The 24,150-nt window shown below is 43.5% G+C and overlaps 1 protein-coding gene across 4 annotated transcripts in view; it reads right to left on the bottom strand.

Annotated features, from left to right (window-relative positions):
- pdcd6ip (programmed cell death 6 interacting protein) overlaps positions 1–24,150 on the bottom strand; it is a 103,520-nt gene that overhangs the window by 55,467 nt on the left and 23,903 nt on the right. For all 4 annotated transcript variants that reach the window (XM_069920747.1, XM_069920749.1, XM_069920748.1 and 1 more), the window contains exons 3-6: positions 22,519–22,588; positions 15,818–15,945; positions 7,284–7,437; positions 1,068–1,168 (exon numbers count right to left, since the gene is read on the bottom strand). In XM_069920747.1, the coding sequence (XP_069776848.1) occupies positions 1,068–1,168; positions 7,284–7,437; positions 15,818–15,945; positions 22,519–22,588 (453 nt within the window). The remainder of the gene's footprint in view (positions 1–1,067; positions 1,169–7,283; positions 7,438–15,817; positions 15,946–22,518; positions 22,589–24,150) is intronic.

Genomic DNA, 24,150 nt, shown 5'->3' with positions numbered 1-24,150 from the left:
AAGGATTCCATCATTTTGCCCACTACTGATGTAAGGCTCACCGGCCTATAATTCCGCGCTTTTTCTCTACCCCCCTTTTTAAATAGTGGGGTAACATTAGCTACCCTCCAATCCATGGGTACTGATCCTGAGTCTATCGAGTTCTGGAAAATAATTCTTAAAGCATCTGCTATCTGAATGGCCATCTAGGACGTAGATTATCAGGCCCTTGGAATTTATCTGCCTTCAATCCCATCAATTTTCCCAAGAACATGTCCTTAGAGATACTGATTTCTTTCAGTTCCTCCCTTGCATTAGTCTCTATGTTTCCCAACATCCTTGGGAGGTTATTTGTATCCTCTCTTGTAAAAACAGAATTAAACCTGCTTGTTTAACTTTTTAGAATAGTAAATGTGCTATAATGGGAGTATTCACCACAAGGTGAAGGTTCCATTATTGTCAAGTAATATGACATACCATTAGACAGAGAATCGCCATTTCATCCAGCCCCTCCCTCATAGAAACTACAGCACCTGCAGTCTCCCCTGCAAGTACTGACCATTCCTGAGCCTGCTCAGCTTCCAAGATCAGACAATCTCAGGCATATTAAGGCTACTTGGCTTCTGTAAAAATGAACTCCTTAGCATTTACCTACTTAAAATACAGGAACGTGCAATTCAAGCAAAGAACTGAAGGTATGCAGAAACATTCAACTGCATCCTCTCAGAGGGAACAAAACTCTTAAAATTTATGGCGCCATCATATTTCAAATCAAAGCTTATATTCGTATTCATCATGGAACTTGCAGAATGGTTACATAGACTTTATTATTATGCATATTCAACTTCAAAAGGACACCATTTAACCCTTCACTATCCTATATATTTTGTTCTCTGATATATTAACCTACATCTCCTGCAGAAAACACAAGTGTTACACATATATTTAGCAAGTGTAATAGGGTAAAGTTTATAGACTTAACTCAGACCCAATTTTAGCATCTCTGGTTACCTTCGTAGGGAAACTTTGGTTGAATTGTTTTATTTACAAATGAAATGCCAAGCAGCAACACAAAAAATTACACTTACCTTGGGCAAATTTTCCTTATACTGGCATTGTTTGAAAACATCTCCATAGTAATCAGCTGTTTGATTAGCTAGTTTAGCTATTAATGCATCTTTCATTTTATCTGCAAACAGAATTTAAGGAGAATATCTGAATCAAAGTGCACTGCATCAAATGAACTGCATCAAATGCACACTATTTTCTTCCTTTATACACTCTATCTAAATGGGTAGAGTTTAAAATTTGAAGCTCATTAAAGTTCTTATCACCAGTTCCACAAAGCACTTGTGTTACACTACATCCTCCTTCACACTAAAACATTTTTTCCCAGAGAGTGATGAATAGCCAGAATGAGCTGCCAGAGGAGGCAGATTACAATAGTTAAAAAAAAAGATTTTACTATCCATTACCACCTTGTACGATCCAAGTGCAAGCCAAGGTAGGGAAATTGCCTCATATTTCATTGTGATGAGCTGGGCCCCAGACCCCATTTATGTGCTGTACACTTCTACGATTGTAACATTGTTATCTCCAATTTACTTTCATGTTATCAGTAAACTTAGTCTCCAGGTCCAGGTAAATTGCAAGTAATTGGAGTCCAAGAATTGATCCTTGAGGCACTTTCTTAGTTACAGTAATTCCAGTCCAAGACTGATTATTCCATATTTGTTTGAAAACCAATCTTTAATCCATGCTAACACAATCCATCCAACAAATAACTTTCAAGTGAAAATACTTTTAGAAATAATGATATGCAAGTAGTAAAGCAATTGGGAGAGATGGGCACAGATGGAAAAAATGGAAAATTTTCATTTCTTCACCCAAGTAATATCAAGATGTATTTTCCAGAAAGATTTTGCAAGTTCTAGAGTGATAATCAACTGAGTACTGTCAATGACAGTGGTATAGCAAGGGAAGGAACAAAAGGGGTGTTTTTGTGGATCAATTATGCAAAAAAAAAATGGATACAGTCTGGGACAATTTGGGAGGCCCTTCAAAGTGAAACAGTGAGATTTGTGCTCTGCATTATAATTTTTGAAGTCTTTGGTTGCTCTGGATAAAGTTGGTGGTCAAGGAGTTGGATCATGTACCTTCAATCCGAGCTTCTGGTTACCTATCACATTAATTCACCATCCCAATCCAATTTCTCTTCATTTGCATAGTTCAACTTAATAAATGATACCTCATCTCCCTTCAAGGCACGTCGCCCATCTTTGGGACTTCATATCATTGTTCAAACTTCAGGTAACACAATCTTTCTTTCTGTACAAGAATTTGTCATTCATTCCTGATATAATTTAGGCTCAGTTTTCCTCTTCCATCCCGCCAACCCCCACCACCGCCACCCCGCCCCCCCCCCCCACTCTTCAGCTTGCTGGACAGCTTTACTATTATTGACATATTACACAGACAAAGTAACATACATTGACCAAACTGGCATTTAATTACCATATTAAATTATTTGGTCTCTCCCAGCAATATAACCTTCCCTCACGGATTGCTTCCAAAACAAACTTATTTATCTGTTTAAGATCCTGAAATTATAACTTCAACTTTCTTCAAACCCTGCCTCAGCTGCTCAATTTTTAATAATATGTTGTATTTCTAAGTTGGCAAATACATAAAGCTGTGTGTATTGTGAGAAATACGAAGAGACTTCAAGGCACTTTGATAATCTTAGCAATTGGACAAACTATGGGAGATGCAGTGGAATATCCAAAAATGTCAAATTATCCACAAGTTGGAATACAAAGGCAAAGTATTATTTAAATGCTGATGAACTTATAAAAGACAAGATTTTTTTTTGTAAGCCACTAAATGAAAACATGCAATGAACAAAGCAGTAAAGTTGCAAGTGCTCTGTTGGTCTTTGCCACAAGACGTTTTGAGTAAATGTACAAAGAAGGCTTGATACTATTATACAGCATCTTGTTTTTTTTTTGTAATTCTTTATTTATCGCACTATGAACCATATCAACCAATATATTTACATGCATCTCTTTAAATATTCAGTGATATTTTCTCTTTATTTTCCCCTATCCCTCCCTCCCTCCTGCCCACCCCCCTCCAAAAACAGTAAATATTGAACATTTAAAATACAATAAAACAATATCTTTTTTAAAAGGAATACAAACAATAAAGACGTATCATCTACTTATTCACATTAAATCTGATCGTGTTTATCTTATCATTTTAGGTGGTAGTGGTCCTAGGACTGCTCTTTCTGTTATGTTCCATATATGGTTTCCAAGTTTTTTCAAACATTGTAACTTTGTCTTTTAAATTATGTGATTTTTTTTTCCCCCAATGGGATACACTTAAACTTGGTTATATATTCCATTAATGTTTATAGTCATATAGTCCAAAGTGGCCATCTTATATCTTTATTTTCACTTCTTTTCCACCTCTTCACCACCTTCATCCCTTTTTTCCCCATTACTGTTTTTTTAAGTTTTTCTTTTTAACCTCAATATATGACAATGCACTTAAAACACGAATTACCCCAACAATCCCCACAAGCAATAACCCTTTCACCCCAAATGATCCTCCCCTCTTTGGATTGCCCTTTGTCCCTTGACGGCAACCACAACTCCCCTTTCCATTCAGTTTGCGAACTTACTCGCAAGCGTCAACCGATTTCGCAGTGACCATTATTCTCCCCCCAGAGAACACTATTTTCCTATACTTATAACAAAGCTCTCTTTTTTCTTTCCTCTTCCCCTTCTCTTATCCATCTTTAAATACGCATTACCTTTACTTTATATTTTTACATATTTTTGTATATTTTCCTGCCGGTCTTCCTTCTTATCACTTCTTGGGCTTTCTTTGGGTCCGAGAACAGTCTATTCCGTTTCCCAGGAATGAATACTTTGAGTACTGCTGGATGTCTTAATATAAAGTTATACCCTTTCTTCCACAAGATTGTTTTCGCCGTGTTGAATTCCTTCCTCTTCTTTAAAAATTCGAAGCTTATGTCCGGGTAAAAAAATATTTTTTGTCCCTTGTATTCCAATGGCTTATTGTCTTCTTAAACTTCTTTCTTGCCTGCTCCTGTATGTTTTATTTTGTCGTTTATCTCAGAAATTTTACCACTATGGATCTCGGTTTTTGATGTGGTTGCGGTTTCAGTACTAGTGCTCTATGTGCCCTTTCTATTTCAATTTCTTCATGTGAATCTGTCGATCCCAGCACCTTCGGGATCCATCCTTTTATAAATTCCTTCATAAATGACCCTTCTTTGCCTTCTTTCAGGCCCACTATTTTTATGTTGTTTCACCTACTGTAGTTTTCCAAATCGTCAATTTTTTGTGACAATAAATCTTGTGTCTCTTTAATTTTTTTTCGCTCTCTTCCAACTTCCCTCTTCAATCATTTATCTCCACTTCTCCAGCAGCTTCCTGTTCCTCCACATTTTCTACTCTTTTCCCCATTTCAGTCATGATCAACTCTAAGCTTTGCATTCTGTCTTCAGCTCTTTTGATTTTTCTTTTGATTGAACTAAATTCTAATGATAGCCATTCTTTTAATGACCTCATTTGTTCTTCAAAAAAGGCTTTATCTAAATTTTGTCCTTCTATTTTACGTTCTTTCCTTTGAAATTCTTGGTGGTCTTCCTCCTCCTCTTCTGTGTCTGTATCTATGTCGGTGTCGTCTTCTTCTCTTCTCTTCTCTGTATCTGTGCATCTTCATCATTTTCTGGTATCTGCTGTGTCTCTTGCTGCCGGTCGCCCACCGCAAGCCGCCCCCTCTGCCGGTTGCCCGCCGCAGACCGCCCCCCTACCGGTCGCCCCTCATCCTCTTCCCGCCCTTCATTCTCTTTCTCACCACTCCTCTTCTTTCTTGTTTGCTTCCCACAGCTGATCGCCCCGATACTGGGCGTATCTCAGCTGGCCACTCCCCCGCTGAGTCTCCCTCCTGCCGGCGTTAACCTTTTCTTATACTTGTGCACCTTTTCTTGGCTCTGAGAGCCATTTTTGAAGTCCACCGGTCAGGAGGACACCGCTCCTTTGGGGACTCACCAACATCGCAGATCGGCCACTCCTCTCCACGGTGGCTCTCTGTTCCGACGTGCAGGTAAGGCCTTCTTTTCTTCTCCAGTGATTTTCCTTCTTCCCTTTTCTCTGTTATTCTTACTTTTTCTCTTTTGGGTGCCATCTTCTGTCTCTTCTTTGTAACGTTATCTTTCTCTTCCTGTTTATTAAGCTTTATTTTTCAAACTTTTTTTCTTTTCTCTGGAGAGGGCCGGTTCCTCTTGACCAGCCACTACTCCATCATGTGACTCCCCTTATACAGCATCTTGTTTAGGCCACATTCAAAGAACTGGAGTTTAGATCTCTTTACAGATGCATTATCAATATAAGTGCAGCAAGTTTTAACCTGAATGATTTCTGAGATAGCAGATTTGTTGTACAAGAAACTAGTGGGTGAACAAAGGCCTTATTGTTCAGACTTTATCATATCAAGAAAAGATCCCATTGAAAGAACAGGGAGGTCAGCAAAGCCTGGCAAAAACTCGGCCATACAAATCCTAATACCATTTGGACACATGTTAATGGCAACTTTGGTGTAGAAAAATAAAGTGGACTTCAGATTTAATCCAAGAGAAGTAAACAAGTTAAGAAAAGAATTTGGCTGCCATAAAAATCATTCAATTTGTTTGATTTGTTTATCACATGTACTGACATACAATAAAAAAACGTGTGCTGTCAAGGCAAGTCAATTCATATTTAAATATGACAGGGGGTGGTGCAAAATAAAACAAAAATGCAGAGTAGAGTGCTATCAAGAAAAAGTCCAGTTAGAAACAACCCAATATTACGAGCTCCCAGTTCATTTTCAATTGAGTGGGAATATCACTTTAAAAGAACAAATCAAGCTGTAAGTTTGGAAGTTTGACTGTGAGCTGGCAGGTGGAAGACAGCGTGTTCCTAAATGGATACATATGAAGAGCGAGGAACCAGGTGCGGAGACCATGCAATGAACAGATTCAAGACAGTACACAATTTGCTCGAAGGGAGCAGCAAAGAAGCAACAGCTCTGAATTATACTGTGCTGAAATGGTTTTGTGTGGCCAAAAGAAAGGTCACTTTGAAGGGGACTTGTTGAATGCCATCATGGCCAACAGAAAAGTCACTACTGAAGGAGCAATTTTAAGGAATCAGTAATTTGCAGCAGAGCTCTTGGAAGTAAACAGTATTAAAGTGGCCTCGTTTGTGGTTATAGACTATGTCTGATTTCTGTGTTGTAGGGAAATGAGAATACCACTGTGATCAAAAGTGAAGGGCTCTGAATGGCTAACCCAGGGAAAAGGTTCTGGAAGCAGAAGAAATACTGCAATTTGCCTGACCCATGAAAATAGTTTGTGGAAGCTTGGTGAAAAATCACTCTCTTCAAGTCCCCTACCCCAAAGAGAGAAAATTTGGCTGCCACTGATCTGAAAAGGACATTGGTCTGGAAGCCTTGACAAGCATTTCGTGAGTTGCCAACCGTCTGTCTAAAGCCTGGTCTCTCCCAAATTTGTGAACTTCTTTGCTTCAATTTCAAGCTCACATGTCAACACTGAATTTCTGAAACTGAACTTTGAATTGCTTTTCGAGAATTGGGCCTGAGCAGTAGTGGCAAAGACATTCTACATACATACAAGTATATTTGCGCATAGTTGTGGGGGGAGGGGGGGGGTGAAAGAGTGTAAATAGTTTAAATAAGCATAGATAAATGAGATAAGGTGCAATACAGGTACATAATCCTTTATTCGGAACCCTTGGGGGACAGTGTGTTCTGAATTTCGGATTTTTCCAGATTTCGGAAAGCCAGATTTAAGCCCACCCGAATTGCACTGCCGTATCCACCCCCACTCCCTTCCAGTCGGCCTACCCCCCTCGCCCGCCCGACTTGCGCTGCCGGTCTCTCCCCCCTTGCCGGTTTTTGGAGCTTTCCGGATTTTATATGTCCAGATAAAAGATTGTGTACCTGTATTATTGTTAATTAATAATTAAAAATATTATTTTAAATACAACACTGTCTGTGCTCATTCCTATTGCGGCTGTCTGGTGTGTTTCAGCAAAGGTAACATAATTTCACTGACAAGAGGTTTATTCATTTGTCTGTTAACAGTGGGGAAGAAACAGTCCTGAAACCTACCTGGACATGTTTTTCAACTTGTGCATCTTTTGCTTGACAGAAGTAGAGAATCCCTTATAGCAATATGCAAAAATGAATACTTAATTGGTCATATTTACCAGCTGCCGCTTTAAGGAAAAACACTTCTTGTGCTTGAGCCAACATAATTTGACTGAGTGTTCCAACAGTGTCTGGAGAAATATCCATCGTGGGTTCACGATTCAGTGCTGTCAAGACAGTATCCTTGATATGCTGGAAAACTCCACTGGCTAGCTGCAGCAATGGGAAAATAAAACATTGTTTAATTCATTCTCGTACCAGAATGTCAGAAGTTAAAAAGAGAAAACTAACATCACTTGTGTGAAATTACCAGCGCTCAATTTGATGACAATAGATATTAGTGCTAGGATATTCAGAAGAGATAGAGAAAAAAAAAATTAGCTAATTTTTTCCACATCAAGAACAGAAAAATCTAAAATGCTGTCTCTCAAAAGCTTGTGGCAACTGAGATAATTGGTAGTTTCAAAAATCAAATTGAATTTTTTGTTAAATACTGCATTTCCAGGATTTTGAGCAACTGTGGGCAAATAAATTAAAGATCAAGATCACAAGATATAGAATTTTACTATAACAGACTGAGATTATAAAAAAGGCCCACCCACAACATGAGAACTTTATTGTCTTTTGTTGCCTTGACATTTGAACTGAACACCAGTGACATGACTGAAAAGAGGAATAATGGGCAGAAGCATAATATCTTTTTAAATGAATCTTACTTCTATGTTGATGAGATGAATGTTTAGCTGTTGCATCTATTCCCATATTATAACGAACTCAACGGAAGGATCCCCTCAATACCCAGCCCCTACCACAAAGGAAGTGATAGAATGGATTTTGAGACAGATCCGATCACACACAAGTGAAAATAAGGATATAAACATGTTGAGAAGAGTAGGGTATAATATGACATTTTTTATTAAATGGTCTTTTTTTTTCTTTGGCTTGGCTTCGCGGACGAAGATTTATGGAGGGGGTAAAAAGTCCACGTCAGCTGCAGGCTCGTTTGTGGCTGACAAGTCCGATGCGGGACAGGCAGACACGATTGCAGCGGTTGCAAGGGAAAATTGGTTGGTTGGGGTTGGGTGTTGGGTTTTTCCTCCTTTGCCTTTTGTTCGTGAGGTGGGCTCTGCGGTCTTCTTCAAAGGAGGTTGCTGCCCGCCAAACTGTGAGGCGCCAAGATGCACGGTTTGAGGCGTTATCAGCCCACTGGCGGTGGTCAATGTGGCAGGCACCAAGAGATTTCTTTAGGCAGTCCTTGTACCTTTTCTTTGGTGCACCTCTGTCACGGTGGCCAGTGGAGAGCTCGCCATATAACAGGATCTTGGGAAGGCGATGGTCCTCCATTCTGGAGACGTGACCCATCCAGCGCAGCTGGATCTTCAGCAGCGTGGACTCGATGCTGTCGACCTCTGCCATCTCGAGTACTTCGACGTTAGGGGTGTAAGCGCTCCAATGGATGTTGAGGATGGAGCGGAGACAACACTGGTGGAAGCGTTCTAGGAGCCGTAGGTGGTGCCGGTAGATGACCCATGATTCGGAGCCGAACATGCATATGGGGAGTGAAAAGTTAAAGCACACTGGAGGTGACTGGAACAACCTTAGGATGTCTAGAAAGGAAGTAAAAGCAGATGTACAGGAATGCAAGAGATAATAAAGATGTAGTTTCGCTGAGTTTGAAGAATTATAATATGACATTTTTTATTAAATGGTACGTTCAGTTATATAACCATACCAAAGCTGGAGAAAGGTGAAAATTCTTTCTGTATACAATGACTTTTTTTTTTGACATGAGGCATATCGTGACTGATTATGAATTGGACAGGGTCTTGTGAATTGGGATATGTGGATCCCTCTACACAACATGTACAGAAGTTACACCAATACCCTGATTGGCCAGATGTAACCAGGTTCAGGACAAAGAGAGGCATCTCTAACATGGAGCAGGTCTTTATGAATCTGTTGCCCTTCGACAGTATGAGAAAGGCATCCAAAGAGCATTCGCCAACTCAGAAACGGGGGCTATTAGCTAATGAAATGGCTCAGGGGCTTCAAGCACCTGGAAAGGTGGTGTCAGCAAAGACGGTTGCCATTCGTACAGTGACAATCCAGAACCAAATGGATTCTGACTATTCTGGGGAGACCTGTAAGAATTTAGATCAAGGCCACTGCACAAACAGCTCTAATAACATCACTAAATGGATGAACCACATGCAAAAAGAGAGATACAGGACTCAAGAAATTGATATGAAATGTCTGACCATCACACCTATCCCTTTGCCCAATGCTTTGCTATTAGATGGAACCAAAAAAATATTTTATGCTCCTATCTACCCTTGTAGATCTACTGTTTCTAAATTAAGTATCCTCCATAGTCCTTTTAGTTGTTATCATGAAATGATAAAAGGAGGGAATAATATATAGAAGTGAATATTGAGATCCAAGGGAGCTTACTGGGACTCAGCATATGGGGAGTGAAAAGTTAAAGCACACTGGAGGTGACTGGAACAACCTTAGGATGTCTAGAAAGGAAGTAAAAGCAGATGTACAGGAATGCAAGAGATAATAAAGATGTAGTTTCGCTGAGTTTGAAGAATTATAAACTGTTTAGTTCGAAAAACACATTTTTTTAACCTTGTGTTATAACCTATAGGGCCGCAGGCTTGGGTGGGGAAAGAGGCGTCCCTATTTTGAGATCACACAAGTTTGTGACGGATTTATCCTTTTTCTAGCTTGCTTGAATGTATAAATATTTGATGCATCCTTTTGTTGAATGGAGACCCGATGACACTGCTTCCAGTGTGATAACAGGAGAGGATTCTTCCAGGTAGTTGCTACCTAATAAAGATTTATGTGTGCTGTACTTGACTGCATCAGGAGCGATGGAAACCCACTACAACAGGAGCAGAACTAGGCCCATGTGTCCATTGAGTCTGCTCCATAATTCGAAACACAAGCCAATCCATCCTCCCACTCAGCCCCACTCTCAGGAATTCTCCCTGTAACCCTTGATGCTCTGATTAATAAAACATCTGTCAACCTCTGCCTGAAAGACACCCAATGACCGAGCTTCCATAGCCGCCTGTGGCAACAAGTTCCACAGACTCACTACCCTCTGGCTAAATAAATTTTTTCTGCATCTGTTTTAAATTGATGTCCTTTTATCCTAAAGTTATGTCCCCTTGTCTAAGAATCACTTGCCACATCTACAAAGTCCAGATTTTTCAAAATTTGAAATGCCTCTATGAGGGTTTCTCCCCCCCCCCCCACCCCACCCACCATCCTCCTGTACTCCAACCAGTACAGTCCAAGAGTCAACAACTGTTCCTCATATGCTAATTGATTGATTCCTGGTATCATTCTGGTAAATCTCTGAACCCTCTCCAACGCCAGCATGTCTTTTCTCAAAGAAGGTGCCACAAACTGCATACAGTTCTCCAAGCGAGTTACCGCTGCTTTATGGAGTCTCGAAGATCTTCAAATTTACATCCCTGCTCTTATGATATTCTGCTAGAAACAAATGGCAATATTGCATCTGTCTTCTTCACCAACAACTCAACCTGGAGGTCAACTTTCAGGGTATTCTACACAAGGACTCGTAAGTCCTTTTGCACCTTGGAATTTTGAATTTTCTCCCTATCCAAATAATAATGTGCCTGTCTATTTCTTCTAACAAAGTACATAACTATACACTTTCCAGAGTATTTCATCTGCCATCTCTTTGCTCATTCTCCTAATCGATCCAAGTTTCTCTGCAGGGTTTTGGTATCCTCAGCCCTGCCCTACCATCTATTTTGTTATCATCTGCTAGACACCAAGCCATCTATTTCATAATCCAAATAATTTATTTACAATGCAAAATGAAGCAGCCACAACACCTACGCCTGCAGAACACCAGTTAACAGTAGCCAATCAAAATAGGGTCTCTATTTCTAAACTCTATTTCCTGATCAAGCCAGTGCTCTACCCATGCTCATATCCTTCCAGTTCTGCCATGGGCTCTCATCTTGTTTAGCAGCTTTGTGTGGCACGTTGTCGAAGGCCTTTTGAAAATCCAAATACAAATACTATCTAATTCAATAGAGGGCAGGGTCCACATTGGCAACCTGTGAGTTGGTATTGTTATTCCTGAAAAATCCAAACTAACCTAGGTTGTGCAATTAGGCTAGTTAGGAATCACTTGCATCCAAAGTACTCCTACAGTTAACAGAAATTCAATAGACTCCAAATCTATTTATCTTCCAGCAAAATAAAGTACAGTTTCAGTGTATTGCACACAAGTTAATCTTCAACTACTTTTGCAACAACTAATTTGCTTGAAAGACATGGAGCATTGGAAAAGAAGCCATTCACTCAAACTTGATTACAATCTGTCAACAAGAGATCATACAAATCACAATCGCCACCTTGGGAAGAAGGCAGACCATGAGTAATGAGACACAAAAGATGTGCATCCCCTCTCCCAGGTAGTTCATAGAGAGCAATTAGACATGTCCGAGCAAATATTATTAAAAGATCTTCAAATTTAAAAAAGATACAAAAAAAGCAAATTAGGATAGCATGAAGATAATGTAATGATCTAGTAACTGATCTGCATGACCATCAAATCTCAGAAACACAAAGTGACATTGCAAATGTTATCATTTCTGTGAGGCCCCAACTGATTATGGTTATTTAACAACATTAGTTAGGAAGGAGGCTAACATGGTTCATGTCAACTCTTGCAATGAAGGATTGCCAGTAAGAAAAAGATGGAAGGACATTAGCAAATTAGAAGGCAAGACACCAAAACATTTAGGTGCTCATAGACAAGCAGAGGTCAGTGAGGGCCAAACTAAGAATGGAGGAAAGGAGAGAGATAGCTGATGATTTCAGTAATTTCAAAGGTGCAGAGTGTTGCTGATGGGCGACTCGACCACTGTTACTGTCGAATATGTTTAAGCTTAAACAGATTTGAAAGGGAGGAAAGGTAATCAGAAAGGAGAACCAAAGTGCAAGAATCTGGAAGAGATCAATGTCTTAACATAAAAGTTTTTAAGCAAGTCGGAGACTGAAAAAAAGATTGTTTGAAGTGCATATGCCCAAATAGGACATAGCATTGAAAATAATGTTGGTGGGCTACATATCCAATATGACATTTGGGGCATTTACAGAAACCGGACTCAAACAAGAAGGGAGACTTCATACTTAGTGACAATTGAAAATAGAGAAGGAACAAATGTTGAGGCAGAGGCCATACAGTGATTTTATTGCAACTCTGGAAAGAGATTATACTTTTTATATTCCAAACACAATCTACTTTAATCGACTTAAAATAATTACAATAAATCTTTCAGAGAACATTGTCAGGCACTAAATAATAGAAAGGGAGTTTTTGCAGCCGATTTCTGAAATTTACCCCCACAATAGGACAATGAATAAAGGATGATTGCAGTGGTCCAAAAAAAAGTGCTGAAATATGTGTAAAAGAAACTTTTTGGTCATTATGCTGCCAGACCAACAAAGCAATCCAGAATTGAACTCAAGCACTCTATTTGAAAACTCAAGAAATAAACAGAAAAACTTCATTTTCAGACACACACGTATATTTGAAGTTTTTGTCACAAAATACCTAATGCAGTGAGAAGTATACTTCTGAGACTTAGTGCTCATCTCTAACATTATAAACAATTTGGTAAAGGAGAAATTGACAAGAGTGCAAGATTACAATGAAAAGAAAAATCGACCACCAAGGGGAGCATGAGAGCTAGGATGGGCATTACAAAGGAGTACATGGTCATAAGTTAACACACACACTGTTTAAATATATATTTTTTGTAAGATTTTAATGCTATTGCAAAAACAACAAATGCAAATACACTTTATATTTACATGTTAATACACAGTAATCTATGACCATGTCCTCCTTTGGAATGGCCAACCTTGAGAACACTGTTTTGGGCTACTTTAGGAGCCTGAGGGCTGAAGGGAAGAAGCTGTCTTCATAATTGTCCATGGACAGGAAAGAAGTTTTCATATTATTTTGAGCTGCTTTCACTACCTTCTGTAGCTTCTTCCAAACTTGAACAGAGTATTTTCCATACCATGACGTGGTGCATCCAGTGAGAATTCTTTCGATGATGCATCCTTGAAAGTTGTTGAGAGGCAAAGGTGAAATGCCAAACTTCCTTCATCTTCTAAGACAGTGATCATCATGTCAATATGTTTGTCCCAAGCCAGGTCAATGGAGACATTTATTCCAAAGATTAGATAGCTTCAATTTTTCCAATTTCAGCACAATTGGACTCTGCTCCCTCTCCTGAAACCAATGATCATCTCCTTTGTCTTTAGATGATGAGAGAGAGGTGGTTATTTTAGCACCATGTCACTAGACTTTCAATGTTCTTGTATTCTGACTCAAGATGATTTGATACCTGGTTCACCATTTGCAGTGTCATCAGTAAATTTGAAGATGGAGTTGGAATAGTATTTAGCTGTATGATTATGGGTGTAGAAGAATTGAGTACACATCCTTGAGGAGTGTCTGTTTTGAGTGTGATCATGGAAAGGTTGTTACCCATCTTCACTCAAAGGAGGATCCAATTGCAGAGGGGTCACTAAAGTTTGGGAATGAGGTTGCTCATGGCATGCAGAGATGTCAGCAATGAACAGTCGACTGACATAGGGGTACATGTTCTAAGGTTAAGTAAAGAGCTAGTGATATGGTGTCTGCTGTGGACTTGTTTGGCCAGTAAGGAAATTGAAGTAGGTGGCTGGTAATAAGGAGTGTTTTGAAAGCCAAGACCTACCTCTCAAAACACTCCATGATTGTGAATGTCACTTATACAAGTCCTAAAGACTCCGGTACTTCTCATGCAAATGTGTATTTCACACATATTCTCATTGCTTACAGAAGAGAAATCCACACACTATGCCTTGTCATTAATTTAAATGGAGGGCTGTATCTATAAATATTTAACAGCTTTTCCTAAACTCCTTTGCTGAAACATGGAAAGGGATAGCAGAAACAGATTCAACAGTAATTTTCAAAAGGGAACCAGCTGAAATATATCAATGAGGAAAAAACTGCAGAGCTCAGTGGAAAGTGTTGGGAAAATGGGAATAATTAGATAGCACTCCCCTTAAATCAGCACATGCACAATATGTTAAAGATGCCTTATACTGCAGTCAAAAAATTCTATGACTTGAAAATAGATTCTTTTCATATTTTAGTGAGTGATGATAGAAACAATAGGAGGAGCTGCAATGAAGATAGGCTAGAGTAAAAGGTACAAGGTCATAAGAGATGGATATGAATAACACCACCAAATAGGTCAAGAAGGACCTCAAAAAAAAATTTGGGAATGGTCATCAAAATAACTAAGCAACAGAATACCATAATCAGACTAATAGCCAAGTTCTGAAAAAAAGTGTTTACGTTATGTTTCCACTTCTCCAAAATTCTGTTAACCGAAATGTTCCATTAACCAAACTTTTTTGTGGTGCCGACATGACGTCACAAGTTGAAAAATATTTATCACTTGACTTGCCCATGTGGGGATCTGACGATATATTGGCACTAATTTGGTAACAACAGAGCTCAGAACCAGCCAGGAAGACAAACACTAAATGGCCCAATGTCAGCTCAAAGAAGTAGCCTGGAATCTCGAGCCATCAGTGAGCGACTGGAGGAAGTCTAAGAGTCAGCAGGCAGTGCACGAGGAGAAGTTAGAATGCCGATTGTCCCATTTCTCTTTCCATTTCTTCTTTACCCTTCACTGTCTTTGGCTTGGCTTCGCGGACGAAGATTTATGGAGGGGGTAAAAAGTCCACGTCAGCTGCAGACTCGTTTGTGGCTGACAAGTCCGATGCGGGACAGGCAGACACGATTGCAGCGGTTGCAGGGGAAAATTGGTGGGTTGGGGATGGGTGTTGGGTTTTTCCTCCTTTGCCTTTTGTCAGTGAGGTAGGCTCTGCGGTCTTCTTCAAAGGAGGTTGCTGCCCGCCAAACTGTGAGGCGCCAAGATGCACGGTTTGAGGCGATATCAGCCCACTGGCGGTGGTCAATGTGGCAGGCACCAAGAGATTTCTTTAGGCAGTCCTTGTACCTTTTCTTTGGTGCACCTCTGTCACGGTGGCCAGTGGAGAGCTCGCCATATAACACGATCTTGGGAAGGCGATGGTCCTCCATTCTGGAGACGTGACCCATCCAGCGCAGCTGGATCTTCAGCAGCGTGGACTCGATGCTGTCGACCTCTGCCATCTCGAGTACCTCGACGTTAGGGGTGTGAGCGCTCCAATGGATGTTGAGGATGGAGCGGAGACAACGCTGGTGGAAGCGTTCTAGGAGCCGTAGGTGGTGCCGGTAGAGGACCCATGATTCGGAGCTGTACTTGGTTTACAAATCGCATGCTGCTGTCTCCAAGCCCAAAGAGGTTGGTAGAATCTTTTGTCCCAGCGGTGGGGTCCAGCGACAGCTGATGCTACTGTGCGGTTTTGGGTTTTTTTTTCAGTTAATAGAACAAAACCGAAAAAAAAAAACAATAAGCAAAAATATCCGGTCCCAAGCTTTTCAGATCTAAGGAAACATCCTGTACGAACAATGACGCTTGCTCACCTGATAGTACTTCGCTGCTGATTTCAATCCTTCATCATTCTCCAGATTTTGTTCCGCTGCAATTTGGCTGGCGAGAGCACCAATATTGAACAAAATACAACTCTTCTCATATCCCAAACTTGCAAGAGCTGTAAACAAATACAAAAATTACCCTAAAGTATTTTAAATTATGCTATCTCACTTTTCTACATTTTGCAGTTGCTGAAGAAAATAAGTTACATCGTGTGGCAATCTTGTTATCTAATCTCACCATCTCATTTAAGATCTAGCAGCAACAATTCAGCAAACCAGCTACAATCACAAAGCTTCAAGGTTTTCAGTTAAGTAACAGGGTGCAAAGGGGAGCAACAGGGTGCAAAGGGGAGCAACAGGGTGCAAAGGGGAGCAACAGGGTGCAAAGGGGAGCAACAGGGTGCAAAGGGGAGCAACAGGGTGCAAAGGGGAGCAACAGGGTGCAAAGGGGAGCAACAGGGTGCAAAGGGGAGCAACAGGGTGCAAAGGGGAGCAACAGGGTGCAAAGGGGAGCAACAGGGTGCAAAGGGGAGCAACAGGGTGCAAAGGGGAGCAACAGGGTGCAAAGGGGAGCAACAGGGTGCAAAGGGGAGCAACAGGGTGCAAAGGGGAGCAACAGGGTGCAAAGGGGAGCAACAGGGTGCAAAGGGGAGCAACAGGGTGCAAAGGGGAGCAACAGGGTGCAAAGGGGAGCAACAGGGTGCAAAGGGGAGCAACAGGGTGCAAAGGGGAGCAACAGGGTGCAAAGGGGAGCAACAGGGTGCAAAGGGGAGCAACAGGGTGCAAAGGGGAGCAACAGGGTGCAAAGGGGAGCAACAGGGTGCAAAGGGGAGCAACAGGGTGCAAAGGGGAGCAACAGGGTGCAAAGGGGAGCAACAGGGTGCAAAGGGGAGCAACAGGGTGCAAAGGGGAGCAACAGGGTGCAAAGGGGAGCAACAGGGTGCAAAGGGGAGCAACAGGGTGCAAAGGGGAGCAACAGGGTGCAAAGGGGAGCAACAGGGTGCAAAGGGGAGCAACAGGGTGCAAAGGGGAGCAACAGGGTGCAAAGGGGAGCAACAGGGTGCAAAGGGGAGCAACAGGGTGCAAAGGGGAGCAACAGGGTGCAAAGGGGAGCAACAGGGTGCAAAGGGGAGCAACAGGGTGCAAAGGGGAGCAACAGGGTGCAAAGGGGAGCAACAGGGTGCAAAGGGGAGCAACAGGGTGCAAAGGGGAGCAACAGGGTGCAAAGGGGAGCAACAGGGTGCAAAGGGGAGCAACAGGGTGCAAAGGGGAGCAACAGGGTGCAAAGGGGAGCAACAGGGTGCAAAGGGGAGCAACAGGGTGCAAAGGGGAGCAACAGGGTGCAAAGGGGAGCAACAGGGTGCAAAGGGGAGCAACAGGGTGCAAAGGGGAGCAACAGGGTGCAAAGGGGAGCAACAGGGTGCAAAGGGGAGCAACAGGGTGCAAAGGGGAGCAACAGGGTGCAAAGGGGAGCAACAGGGTGCAAAGGGGAGCAACAGGGTGCAAAGGGGAGCAACAGGGTGCAAAGGGGAGCAACAGGGTGCAAAGGGGAGCAACAGGGTGCAAAGGGGAGCAACAGGGTGCAAAGGGGAGCAACAGGGTGCAAAGGGGAGCAACAGGGTGCAAAGGGGAGCAACAGGGTGCAAAGGGGAGCAACAGGGTGCAAAGGGGAGCAACAGGGTGCAAAGGGGAGCAACAGGGTGCAAAGGGGAGCAACAGGGTGCAAAGGGGAGCAACAGGGTGCAAAGGGGAGCAACAGGGTGCAAAGGGGAGCAACAGGGTGCAAAGGGGAGCAACAGGGTGCAAAGGGGAGCAACAGGGTGCAAAGGGGAGCAACAGGGTGCAAAGGGGAGCAACAGGGTGCAAAGGGGAGCAACAGGGTGCAAAGGGGAGCAACAGGGTGCAAAGGGGAGCAACAGGGTGCAAAGGGGAGCAACAGGGTGCAAAGGGGAGCAACAGGGTGCAAAGGGGAGCAACAGGGTGCAAAGGGGGGCAACAGGGTGCAAAGGGGGGCAACAGGGTGCAAAGGGGGGCAACAGGGTGCAAAGGGGGGCAACAGGGTGCAAAGGGGGGCAACAGGGTGCAAAGGGGGGCAACAGGGTGCAAAGGGGGGCAACAGGGTGCAAAGGGGGGCAACAGGGTGCAAAGGGGAGCAACAGGGTGCAAAGGGGAGCAACAGGGTGCAAAGGGGAGCAACAGGGTGCAAAGGGGAGCAACAGGGTGCAAAGGGGAGCAACAGGGTGCAAAGGGGAGCAACAGGGTGCAAAGGGGAGCAACAGGGTGCAAAGGGGAGCAACAGGGTGCAAAGGGGAGCAACAGGGTGCAAAGGGGAGCAACAGGGTGCAAAGGGGAGCAACAGGGTGCAAAGGGGAGCAACAGGGTGCAAAGGGGAGCAACAGGGTGCAAAGGGGAGCAACAGGGTGCAAAGGGGAGCAACAGGGTGCAAAGGGGGGCAACAGGGTGCAAAGGGGGGCAACAGGGTGCAAAGGGGGGCAACAGGGTGCAAAGGGGGGCAACAGGGTGCAAAGGGGGGCAACAGGGTGCAAAGGGGGGCAACAGGGTGCAAAGGGGGGCAACAGGGTGCAAAGGGGGGCAACAGGGTGCAAAGGGGAGCAACAGGGTGCAAAGGGGAGCAACAGGGTGCAAAGGGGAGCAACAGGGTGCAAAGGGGAGCAACAGGGTGCAAAGGGGAGCAACAGGGTGCAAAGGGGAGCAACAGGGTGCAAAGGGGAGCAACAGGGTGCAAAGGGGAGCAACAGGGTGCAAAGGGGAGCAACAGGGTGCAAAGGGGAGCAACAGGGTGCAAAGGGGAGCAACAGGGTGCAAAGGGGAGCAACAGGGTGCAAAGGGGAGCAACAGGGTGCAAAGGGGAGCAACAGGGTGCAAAGGGGAGCAACAGGGTGCAAAGGGGAGCAACAGGGTGCAAAGGGGAGCAACAGGGTGCAAAGGGGAGCAACAGGGTGCAAAGGGGAGCAACAGGGTGCAAAGGGGAGCAACAGGGTGCAAAGGGGAGCAACAGGGTGCAAAGGGGAGCAACAGGGTGCAAAGGGGAGCAACAGGGTGCAAAGGGGGGCAACAGGGTGCAAAGGGGGGCAACAGGGTGCAAAGGGGGGCAACAGGGTGCAAAGGGGGGCAACAGGGTGCAAAGGGGGGCAACAGGGTGCAAAGGGGGGCAACAGGGTGCAAAGGGGGGCAACAGGGTGCAAAGGGGGGCAACAGGGTGCAAAGGGGGGCAACAGGGTGCAAAGGGGGGCAACAGGGTGCAAAGGGGGGCAACAGGGTGCAAAGGGGGGCAACAGGGTGCAAAGGGGGGCAACAGGGTGCAAAGGGGGGCAACAGGGTGCAAAGGGGGGCAACAGGGTGCAAAGGGGGGCAACAGGGTGCAAAGGGGGGCAACAGGGTGCAAAGGGGGGCAACAGGGTGCAAAGGGGGGCAACAGGGTGCAAAGGGGGGCAACAGGGTGCAAAGGGGGGCAACAGGGTGCAAAGGGGGGCAACAGGGTGCAAAGGGGGGCAACAGGGTGCAAAGGGGGGCAACAGGGTACAAAGGGGGGCAACAGGGTACAAAGGGGGGCAACAGGGTACAAAGGGGGGCAACAGGGTACAAAGGGGGGCAACAGGGTACAAAGGGGGGCAACAGGGTACAAAGGGGGGCAACAGGGTACAAAGGGGGGCAACAGGGTACAAAGGGGAGCAACAGGGTACAAAGGGGAGCAACAGGGTACAAAGGGGAGCAACAGGGTACAAAGGGGAGCAACAGGGTACAAAGGGGGGCAACAGGGTACAAAGGGGGGCAACAGGGTACAAAGGGGGGCAACAGGGTACAAAGGGGGGCAACAGGGTACAAAGGGGGGCAACAGGGTACAAAGGGGGGCAACAGGGTACAAAGGGGGGCAACAGGGTACAAAGGGGAGCAACAGGGTACAAAGGGGAGCAACAGGGTACAAAGGGGAGCAACAGGGTACAAAGGGGAGCAACAGGGTACAAAGGGGAGCAACAGGGTACAAAGGGGAGCAACAGGGTACAAAGGGGAGCAACAGGGTACAAAGGGGAGCAACAGGGTACAAAGGGGAGCAACAGGGTACAAAGGGGAGCAACAGGGTACAAAGGGGAGCAACAGGGTACAAAGGGGAGCAACAGGGTACAAAGGGGAGCAACAGGGTACAAAGGGGAGCAACAGGGTACAAAGGGGAGCAACAGGGTACAAAGGGAGGCAACAGGGTACAAAGGGAGGCAACAGGGTACAAAGGGGAGCAACAGGGTACAAAGGGGAGCAACAGGGTACAAAGGGGAGCAACAGGGTACAAAGGGGAGCAACAGGGTACAAAGGGGAGCAACAGGGTACAAAGGGGAGCAACAGGGTACAAAGGGGAGCAACAGGGTACAAAGGGGAGCAACAGGGTACAAAGGGGAGCAACAGGGTACAAAGGGGAGCAACAGGGTACAAAGGGGAGCAACAGGGTACAAAGGGGAGCAACAGGGTACAAAGGGGAGCAACAGGGTACAAAGGGGAGCAACAGGGTACAAAGGGGAGCAACAGGGTACAAAGGGGAGCAACAGGGTACAAAGGGGAGCAACAGGGTACAAAGGGGAGCAACAGGGTACAAAGGGGAGCAACAGGGTACAAAGGGGAGCAACAGGGTACAAAGGGGAGCAACAGGGTACAAAGGGGAGTAACAGGGTACAAAGGGGAGTAACAGGGTACAAAGGGGAGTAACAGGGTACAAAGGGGAGTAACAGGGTACAAAGGGGAGTAACAGGGTACAAAGGGGAGTAACAGGGTACAAAGGGGAGTAACAGGGTACAAAGGGGAGTAACAGGGTACAAAGGGGAGTAACAGGGTACAAAGGGGAGTAACAGGGTACAAAGGGGAGTAACAGGGTACAAAGGGGAGTAACAGGGTACAAAGGGGAGTAACAGGGTACAAAGGGGAGTAACAGGGTACAAAGGGGAGTAACAGGGTACAAAGGGGAGTAACAGGGTACAAAGGGGAGTAACAGGGTACAAAGGGGAGTAACAGGGTACAAAGTGGAGTAACAGGGTACAAAGGGGAGTAACAGGGTACAAAGGGGAGTAACAGGGTACAAAGGGGAGTAACAGGGTACAAAGGGGAGTAACAGGGTACAAAGGGGAGTAACAGGGTACAAAGGGGAGTAACAGGGTACAAAGGGGAGTAACAGGGTACAAAGGGGAGTAACAGGGTACAAAGGGGAGTAACAGGGTACAAAGGGGAGTAACAGGGTACAAAGGGGAGTAACAGGGTACAAATGGAAGTAACAGGGTACAAAGGGGAGTAACAGGGTACAAAGGGGAGTAACAGGGTACAAAGGGGAGTAACAGGGTACAAAGGGGAGTAACAGGGTACAAAGGGGAGTAACAGGGTACAAAGGGGAGTAACAGGGTACAAATGGGAGTATTAGAGTACAAATGGGAGTATTAGAGTACAAATGGGAGTATTAGAGTACAAATGGGAGTATTAGAGTACAAATGGGAGTATTAGAGTACAAATGTGGCATGCTTGTTAAAAGGGAAAGCAATTTTTATTAAAACCAAAAGACAATTTTTTTCCATGCCAAAAAGAAATGAATTCCATGGAGGTTGAAATGAAGTTGCAACGTTTGAAGTTCATTTGGTTTGAAAATGTAATTTAACTGCCAAATAAAAGCAAACTTGTAATATCTATTTCATGGTAAGCCTCTGGAACATTGAAAATGTATTCACAAAATGAAACAATATTTTATACCAGAAATTCATTATATGCAGGTCAGAAATAAGTCAGAATGAAGTGTGATAGAAAAGACAATTTTTGGTGTTTTTCCTGATAATGTTGCTAAGATAGTCTCCAGAGGAAAAAAGGATCAGATTGGAAAATAAACATGAAAGGACAATAGTAAGAGGGATGTTGGCAGAAGGAAAATTCAAGGCCCCACACAAAATGATTTTTAAAAAAGTATTGGAAACTTAATTGGATATAAAAAATGGCTAAAAAAGACATATCCCCCCACTCCCAGATAATAAATACCACAATAAAACAACAGTACTGTGATGGAATATTTGTAGATGTATTTGGAAGATAAATTAGTAAAATTAGAATAGGTTACATACATACACACTTTAAAACAGATCTTATTTGAAATACTGAAGAATTCATATTCAGTAACTTTAAAGAAACTATGGAGAATGCTGTGCACACTTCACAAGTAGGTGCTAATTGAAATGACGTCATTAAAGCAACAAGCAGGAGACACTCTGGCTGTTGAAAGCTCTTTGCAAGGGTTTTGACAAAGTGCACAGATAGGTCACTCCTGGGTTTTTGTTTACCTAAAGACAACAGCTTGACCAAGAAGACTAACTCCTATTGTTTGCTGGAGAAGGTCAGGGGTTTTGCAAATGAGAGAGTCACATGGGCTTTTTGGCAGTTGAGAGAGCGAGAGACCGAGAGAGCGAGAGAACCTGATGGGGCAACTTTCATCAGCAAGACAATGGGGTGACTAATGGTGGTACCTCAGTTGTGGAAATCCTGGAACAACAAATTTCTCTCTTCAAACCTACAAAGAACCTTCCTGAGCGGTAAACATTTACCTTTCGAGCACCAAAGCCTGGTGAACTTTAGTTTAAGTAACTATTTGCCTTTGTGAATGTCTATTGCTGCTGGGTATTGGGGTCCTTTGGCCTCGTAATAGTACTTACATAATTTAACAGACCCTCCAAAGATAGATCCTTTATCAAATGCATCTTTCCAGGTGAAAGTTAAACAAAGCTGTAAAAAAATTAAATTATATTGTTAGGTTTCTTGCATTATATTAAAAAACATAAACATCTTTGCATGCACCAAGTAGATGGTCTTAACACAGAACAAATGCTGGAAATATGCAGGCAAGGCAGGATTTGTGGCAAGAGAAAAAGTCAACATCTAAACCTTTTCATTCGAAGTTGTCATTTATCTGAAGCATTCCATAAATGCCGCTATCCTTCAAAATTTTCAGAATTTGTGTGTCAGATTCCCAATATTTGCTTTTGTTTTTTTTCTCCATACACGTATTACCAGTAAGTTACTAGATTCAATCTGGATTGGATACTCTCATGTATTTGCCGAGGGTGGAATTAACTGTGAAAAATGTTAGCTAAATGAACTGCATTCAATGTCATCACGCGTCTTCGGGTTAAAATCCTCCATGTGGCTCAAGACCAATGATTTTTGTTACGACGTTACTGGGTGAAATCTGACTTTTTTGCAATATCAAATTCAATTTGACATTAAATTATAATGAATTGTGTTATCTGCAGGATGTTTAATGCAAATGTTTATACAATTTTTTTGTCTTATGATAAATTAATGAAAAGTATTTATGGCATGCCCACATTTCACTGTTTAATCACAACCTACATCAAATCCATCTAACCTGCCCACCTTGTCCATTTACACAAACCAACATCTCAATTTGAAAATTCTTATTGTATTAAATCCCTTTATCACCTGAACCCATCCCCCGCCCATTCTACTGTACTCAAGGAATCTTGTAAATTTCCCCTCTGTGTCAATGATCCCTGGCCTTTACTTCTGAACCTCCAACTTGCTCTCTTTCTCAGAGAAAATGAAACATTTTTGACAATCCTGTCACTTATGCTTCCTTCAAAAATAAACTGCAACTTGAGGCCCACTGTGCTCTGATTATCCTCTTCTGTCAATATCCGAGGATGATGAGCAGGCAACCTTCAGGAGTGAATCCAAAGAAAGCATCCTGTACCCAGCCGAGTACAGAAAAGTTGTGTGGACCAACTTATCAATATAGTCATGGTTATCTTCAACATCTCACTCTGGTTGGGCATGGTCCCATCTGTTTCAAACGGGCTTTGATCATACCTGTGCCCAAAAAGAGTTTTGCAACCTGCCTAAATGATTACTGACAAGTGACACTCACATCCACAGCAATGAATTGTTTTGAGAGGCTGGGATTGAAGCACTTCAGCTCCTGTTTGAGCGATGATGTGGATCCGTTCCAACTTTCCTACTATAGCAAAAAGACAGATGCTGTGTGCTGAACCTGAGGTGATTAGGGAACTACTTTAAGAAGTAATGATCATAATTAAATTTCAAATTTGAAAAGGAGAAGCTGTTAGCAGCTGTATCAATATTTCAGTGGAACAAAGGAAGTTACAGTGGTATGAGAGAAGAACAGGCCCAAATGGGAGGTCACGTGATGTGGGGAGAGCAAGAGGAGGTAGATTCCGAGAGCTCCCAGGATTTTTTAATTACAATCAAGGTCAAAACCTCAACTGACCGTCCAAAACAGGACGCAAGAAGAATTTTTTTTAAACGCC

The sequence above is a fragment of the Narcine bancroftii genome, chromosome 2 (genome assembly GCF_036971445.1).
Source record: "Narcine bancroftii isolate sNarBan1 chromosome 2, sNarBan1.hap1, whole genome shotgun sequence".
Taxonomy (NCBI): Eukaryota; Metazoa; Chordata; class Chondrichthyes; order Torpediniformes; family Narcinidae; genus Narcine; species Narcine bancroftii.
The sequence above is the reverse complement of the archived record's forward strand: the minus strand, read 5'-3'. Positions and strand labels throughout refer to the sequence as shown.